The sequence below is a fragment of the Grammomys surdaster genome, unplaced genomic scaffold (assembly GCF_004785775.1).
Source record: "Grammomys surdaster isolate TR1022 unplaced genomic scaffold, NIH_TR_1.0 166, whole genome shotgun sequence".
Taxonomy (NCBI): domain Eukaryota; kingdom Metazoa; phylum Chordata; class Mammalia; order Rodentia; family Muridae; genus Grammomys; species Grammomys surdaster.
In genome coordinates this window covers 6,609,305-6,616,590 of record NW_021604614.1, presented here as the reverse complement: position 1 = coordinate 6,616,590, position 7,286 = coordinate 6,609,305, and the positions used below count along the sequence as shown (strand labels likewise).

Here is a 7,286-nt window from a genome sequence, read left to right as displayed (position 1 = left end):
CCACTGAGCCACGCCCCCAGCCCCTCACTGGGGGATTCTAGGCAGGGACTCTACCACTGGGAGCCACTCTCCCAGCCCCTCACTGGGGGATTCCAGACAGGTGCTTTGCCACTCAGCTCTGTTCTCAGCCAGAATAATCTTGAACTTCTAATCCTCTTGCCTTCATCTCAGAGTTGTGTGCGTGCCACCACATCTGGTGTATACAGTGCTGAGGACTGAACCCTGGGTCTCCTGTGTACTAGGCAAGAGCTCTGTCACTGAGGTATATTTCCAGCCTTTTTGTTTTGGAGTATAGTCTCATAAGATGCCCAGGTTGCCCTTGCACTCACTGTATAGTCCAGGGAAGCCCTGGACTTGAGATCCTCCCACCATCAACTACTAAGTAGCTAGACTGACAGGCCTGTGCCCCCAGGCCCAGCTTGGAGCTTGAAGATTGTTATTTGGACCTGTGCTGTGTTCCTCAGCAGAAGCTCCTGAACTGTGGCCCCGAATCGCTGGGTTTCTGCAGTGCAGCCTGGAAGCCTGCTTTAGATTGGGTTTTTAGTTTGTATGTTTGTGGGTTGTGTTTTTTTCAGTGTGTCTCTCCTTTCCTTCCTGAAGGTCAGCACGAACGTTGACAAATGGCTCTGGATGCTCGGTGCCCAGCGGGTGCTGACCCGAGGGGAGGGTGACTGCAATGCAGTTCAGAGCAAACATGGCAGCATCGAGGCTGACTTCACAGCCTGGAAGACCAAGTTTATCTCCCGGCTGCAGGCCCTGCAGAGAGGGGAGAAGAAGGCCTGTGGTGGGAACTGCAAGAGAGGGAAGTGTGAGTCGGCCCAGCACGGCCCAGGAGAGGCGCAGCCTCACCCGCAAGGCGAATTGCATCCCGGGAATGCTGAGGTGTGTGCTTATGCTCCTTTCTTACTTTGTGTGTGTGTGTGTGTGAGAGAGAGAGAGCGAGAGCGAGAGCACGCAAGTGTGGCTGTCCTCTATGTGGCTGTGTGGAGATACCTGGCTTTACCTCTGTCCTGGTTAGATGATCTGAAACTCAGGTGCAGCTATTTCAGAGCGAGCACAGCTTGTGACTTACAGCAGGTGCTAGCCATGTGTTAAATGTGCAGCTCCTTCTCCTCCTCCCCCATTTCCCTCTTCCCTCCTTCCTGCTTTTCTTCTTCTTTCTTTTCTTCTTCCTCTGCTATCCTTCTCCTCTTCCTTCTCTTCATACTTCTCATCACCTTGTTCCCTTCCTTCTTTGCTTCCATCTTTTTATCTGTCCTTCTTTCCTTCTTTCTTCCTTCTTTCCTTCCTTCTTTCCTTTCTTCTTTCCTTCTGTCCTTTCCTTCCTTCCCTCCTCCTTCCTTTCTTCCTTCCTTCCTTCCTTCCTTCCTTCCTTCCTTCCTTCCTTCTTCCCTTCCTTCTTTCCTTTCTCCTTCCCCACATCCCCCTTTCCCTGTCCCCTTTCCCTTTCGTCTGACAGGGTCTGGTTCTGTAGCCCGGACTGGCCTGGAGCTCATTACTTAGTGGGAGCTAGCCTCAGTTTCCGAGCACTGGGCCTTGAAGCTCAGGGCCATGACGCTTGTTCTTGTCCCTTTCACTGCTGCATTGCTGAGTCATGCTGACTCACCATCTTTCTCTGGTCAAGAAATGGAAGCTAAGAGGAGTGACCTGTGTCTGCGTGTATCCTGACTGCAGTGACTGTTGCTTCCCTGTTGGAGCAGCAGGTCATCCTGGGTTCACCTGTCGACTCCCTCAGCCCCTAAGCATTACTCTCTGGTGATTCCTCAGGTATCCACGTCCTTAGAATTGCACAGTAGCTGCGGTCGTCACAGCTGGGCTCTTCCGGCTGGCCGCCTGGCTCTGAGTGTTGGCCCACTGTGTCTTTTTCTCCACTTTTGCTCCAGTCAGTAGAGGAGACTTAAATGTCTGTGGAAATGGTCAGTCCAGTTCCCTAGCTGGCTGCTCCCGGCCCTCACAGCTCCAGCGACCAGCAATGCATTCCCTCCATAAGGGTGCTGTAGGGTTTCCATTTTGCTTTTAGGTTACAGTCTGCTTCTGCCTGTGAGGCTGGCCTCAGTCTCTTGTCTCGGCCTCCCAGGTACAGCTGCACAAGTGTGCAGACACACAAAGCCTGAGTCCTTTGTTTTCTTCCCGAGGATTCAGTGGGATCGCAGGTCTTGGCCAGTATACCTCCAGCCCACCATTTTTGATTTGTTTTAGACAGGGTCTCATACAGCTGGCCTTGAACTTGACACATAACTCAGGATGACCATAAGTGCCAGATCTTCCTGCCTTACTTGCTGGGATCACATGGCTACCCATCTTGATTTTTTTTTTTTCTTTTCTTTCTTTTTTGGCAATGGGGTCTCACCAGATTGCCTAGGCTACCCTTAAACTCACTCCTTAGCCTAGGTTGGTTATGGAATTTTCCTGCTTTAACTTTTTAAATAATGGGGATCACAGACTTTCCTTTTTAAGACAGGGCCTTGCCCTGTGCTCCCAATTGCCTTGGAGCTGGGAGTGTGTAGTCCAGGCTGGCCTTGAGCTTTTGTCCTCTTTTCCTGACTGCTGAGATTACAGTGACATGCCACCACACCTGGAAAGAGCAATGTTCCTTTTAAGATAGGATCTCATTATGTGGCCCTGAGAGCTGGGACCAGAGGTGTTCGTGGTCTTTCTTGGCAGTTTCCCCTACTGTTTCAGAAACTCGAAACTCCACCCCTCTGTCTGACCCTGGCCCTGCTCACTCTCCCGTCTCCACCTGTATCCTGTTTTTCCCTCTCTTCATTACCAGCTACTGACACATGGGGTCCTTGGTGCTGAGCATGGGTGTCAAATGACAGGTGAGTTTGAGCACCAGGCATCTGCTCTCCTGTTACCTGTGAATGGCCAGTATCTTCTTCCCCAGTGTCCTATAGCGGGCTTTCCTCAGCTACTCCTGTCTAGTCTGGCTATTCCGTCGTCTTGTGTGTTCCAGGCAGACACGGGCTAAATGCTCACCTCTTAGAGCATATTTTAAAGTTTGTAGTTTCCCTTCAGTTTCATACATGTGTATATGACCTGCATATGTGTGTGTGCATGTTTTTGCATGCTTGTGGGCATATGTGTATGTTTGTGTGTATGTACCCATGTGCATGCCAGAGGTTGATGCTTGGAATCGTGTTTGATTGCTCTTGTACCTTATTCATTGAGGTGGGATATCTCAATCAAACCCAGTGCTCAGTGAGGGAGATGGCTGGTCTCCCTAGCCAGCTTGCTCTGCCTTTTAGCCAGGCTGGAATACAGGTGGGCAGCCACACTCATCCAGCATTTATAGGGATTCGAACTAGGGATCTGAACTCTGGTTCTCATGTTTGCCCAGCAAGCGCTTTAACACTGACCGGTGTCCCCAGCCCCTTTCAAGCACTTTAGACGCCTCTGCCATTTTCCTTCCAGGGATGTGATCTCCCCACACCTCTCCCCCTCCCCACACTGTTTCCCAATTTGCTGGCGATTTCTCAGGGGCTTATTGTTGCTTGTGTTCTGCCTCTCACCAACTTAGGTGACTTTTCCCATCCACTCTTGCAGCTCTGCATTCCCCTAATGTTTGCTCAGTTGTTCCAGGACAGGGCAGCCTACCATGGCTGCCTATCCTTAAACCACAGTGTGAGAACTCTGAAGTGTCTGTCCCCCTGGGTTGCTATAATTGGACCAGAGCCTTTCTGGGGAGGAAGGGAGTGCTTCACATTATTTTTCTAACTCCTGGGGTTTCCATGAGTTACATTTTACTTCTTTTGTTTTTTTAAAACGTTCATTTTTTTTTTTTTAAATGTGTATGTATGGATCTTTTGCCTGCAAGTGTATTTATCGTGCAGTACTTGCATGCAGTACCTGTGGAGGCCAGAAGAGGGAGTGGGAGCCACACAACTGGAGTTCCAGACCATTGTGAGCTACCAAGTAGATACTAGGAACTAGCTACCAAGTGGATGCCAGTGCTTTTGGCAGCTGAGCCGTCTCTGGAATTCTCTGCATTCATCTTTTATTGAAGACAGGTTTTAAATTTTCTGAAGGTCACAGAGCCAAGTTAATGGCAGTTCTGATTAGATTTTATGTGAAGATGAAATGAGTTCCTTCGAGAGGCAGTAAATTCATCTCTGTCAGAGATGAGGTTCTCAGCCTGAGTTACAGAGGAGCCCAAGATGGTCAGCCAAATGTCTTGCCAGCTAAATGCCACCTGCTGCCATTTTTAAAATTGCAATTAAATTGATTAATTTTGAGACAGGGTCTCATGTAGCTCAGGTGGCATTGATCGATAGCTACTTGATAGAGGAGGGCCTAGAACTTCTGATGCTTCGGCCTCCACCTTCAGTGTGCTGGGAATGTATCTGTGTTTATCCAGTGCTGGGATGGAACCCAGGGTGCCTTACATGCTGTGGAAGCACCTGTCAGTCTGTCTGCCTCTCCAGACTTACTGTCCTCGGAGGGTTTAGGGTCGTAGCTGTGCTCGTCTCTCCCTGTTGCACAGCTGCATCTGGGTTAAGCCTGACAGAGCTGCATGGCTGAGGCCGGGATTGTTTCTTTTTTCAGAACATTGACCTTTGGCCTCTGTACAGCACTGAATTGAAATCGCTTCCCTATACTTGCCTGCAGAAGTGAGTCACAGACAGGCACATGGCATTTAACCTCAAAATATGTCTGAGCATTGACGTGTTCAGGCTGCTCCAGTGCTGGGTGAGCCTCAGTACATGTGCTGAAGGAAACGGAGAGAGAGGCCTGTGATGTCACAGGCAACATGGGCTCGTGGGGCCACTGCCACACATATGGCCCATTGTTGGGTGATATTATTTGTTTCACATTACTATTTTGTCATCTAGAAGAAAACAAGTCTCTGCCCAAAATTTAAAAAAAAACAAACAAAAAAACGAACTTCTCGTGTGTGTGTGTTTGCACGTGTGTAGAGGTCAGGTGACCCCTTGTAGACAGTAGAAGTCAGTTCTCTCCGACCACCAAGTGGATCCAAGAGATAGAGCCCAGGCTGCCAGGCTTTGTGCCGGCACCACTACTCACTGCAGCAAGCATCTTGGTGGCCCCTTCTGCTTTTGGTGGCCTCAAACCTGCTAGGAAGTGCTGTCCCACTGAGCTACCCCGCAGCCTACTGTTCCCACCTTCTACCTGGCGTCTTCTTCCCCTGAGCTTTGTCCCGTCTGTTTTCACATGGTGGGTTTGCTGAGGGATTAGTTTTTGTCACTTGGAGGTTTTTTTGGTTTGTTTATTGGAGGCCAGAAGAGGGCACCAGATCCCCTAGAACCAACATTAGAGACAGTTGTGAGCTGCCATGTGGGTGCTGGGGATTGAACTCAGGTCCTCTGTAAAAGCAGTGTTCTTAACCACTGAGCCGTCTCTCCAGACACATTCTGTGATGCCTTTTCACAGGGATCACTTTAATGCCAGAGATCTAAGATGGCTTATATTTTTAAAAATTAATACTATAAAGGTGGGGCTAGTAAGATGCCTTAGTATGTAAAGGCACTTGCCACCAAGCTTGACCTGAGTTCTGTCTCTGGAACCCACATAGACGAAAGAAAGCATCGACTCCATAAGTACACTTTGGCATGCGTGCGTGTGTGTGCGTGTGTGTGTGCGCACACACACACATGCACATAACACAAAATAGTGATAAATAAAAAAGCAACAAAGACAACTCACACAAAAACACTGTAAAGGTGCTTTGAAGTGTGGCAGTGGTGGAGCACCCGCCAAGGATTGTGAAAGGCCAGGGAATCCCGTCCCCAGCAGCACAAAATCACCCGAACAAAACAATCAGGGCCCCTGCGGAGGCGGGGTGAGAGATGAACTTTGTGTGGGGCTCTGAAGTTCTTGCTTTGCAGGAGGAAGAGCCCTGTGAGAGCAGCAGCGAGGATGAGCTGGGGACCCAGGATTATCAGGGCCTGAATTCTGTGGTTGATGTCGAGGACCTGGGCAACATTGTGAACTCCATGAAGAGGGAGAAGGTACTGTTGTTTGGGGGATGGTGCAGTGGGATCCTGTGGTCCACCCAGCGCCTGGATTCTAGTGTAGCATGCGCCTGGCTGGAAGGGCAGGCGGTTTAGCTTCTCTGCTTCCACCTGGAAGGGTTCTGTTTCTGTTCCCGTTTGTCTTTTTTGTTTTGCTGTATTTACATGAACTTTGAACATTCAAAATCACATTTGTTTCACGTGTGTATGCACTTTGTGTGTTGTATGTGTATAGGGGCACACGGGTACAGCCAGAGGACACCTGTGAATGGGCTCTCTCCTTCCACCCTGTGGGTCCCCACAATTGGACTCAAGTTATCAGGCCTGTGGCAATCAAATTTATCTGCTGAGCCATCTCTCTGGCCCTTCCGTGGACTTTGCTAAATTCTTATTCAGTTCTGTGGAAGCAGGCTCCTGGGAGGACAGGTCTTAATGTGGAGGCTGAGGAGAGGACACTGGTTCAGAGAGGGCATTCGGGGCTGTGGAGGAGTCTTTATCAGAAAGATTTCAAATGGAAGCCCAGCAATGGTGATACACGCACCTTTAATCTCAGCACTGGGGAGGCAGAGGCAGGAGGATCTCTGTGAATTCGAGGCTAGCCTGGTCTACAGAGCTAGCTCCAGGACAGCTGGGGCTACGCAGAAAAAACCTTGTCTCAAACAAATAAACACAACAACAACAACAAAAACACAAAAACTTGAGTTCTTTTATGGTCTTTTTTCCAAATCAGTCAAACTATAATGCAGTGAAAGTAATTTTTGGCTTTTGACTGAAAATGTAATTTTCTTTATGGAAACAGTCTTTAAATGGAAAATGAAGTAGCAGATTTAGATAGAGTTCTGGAAGTTACACCTGGTTAAGCCTTCCTTAAATAGTGAGGTTAGAACACATTTCTTTGCTTTTTGTCTGGTGGCCAGGAGAGATCGCTAGAGAACACAGTAATGAAACCGTAACCATCCTTGCTATTTATTAGTTTTGGAAGTGAAATGATTGTTGGACCTGGAAGGTGCCAGCTTACAGTATTTTAAAATTTCCCGTAAAAGCCATCAGACGGAAGGGACTGTGTGTATTTTTCATCTTCAGAAAGACCTGGAAATAAGTCACCAGTGTTTTTTTCTTTCTTTATTTTATATATGTATATTATGTATGTGTGTATATATAGATGCACATATGTATTTAATTTATTGTGTTGCTGTGTGTTAACCCAGGAGCCATTGTGTATGCTGGGCTCTGTGGTGCCATTGATTTACAGCCTGAATCCCTTCCCTCTTTTTGTCTTTTCTTTTTTTTTTTTTTTTTTTTTTTTTTTTTTTT

General features: G+C 48.2%; 1 protein-coding gene across 1 annotated transcript in view; it reads left to right on the top strand.

Annotated features, from left to right (window-relative positions):
* Positions 1–7,286, top strand: part of LOC114619990 (S-adenosyl-L-methionine-dependent tRNA 4-demethylwyosine synthase) — a 75,596-nt gene that overhangs the window by 10,883 nt on the left and 57,427 nt on the right. The window contains exons 6-8 of the mRNA XM_028765944.1: positions 601–882; positions 5,847–5,969; positions 6,383–6,500. Coding sequence (XP_028621777.1) covers positions 601–882; positions 5,847–5,969; positions 6,383–6,500 — 523 coding nt within the window. The remainder of the gene's footprint in view (positions 1–600; positions 883–5,846; positions 5,970–6,382; positions 6,501–7,286) is intronic.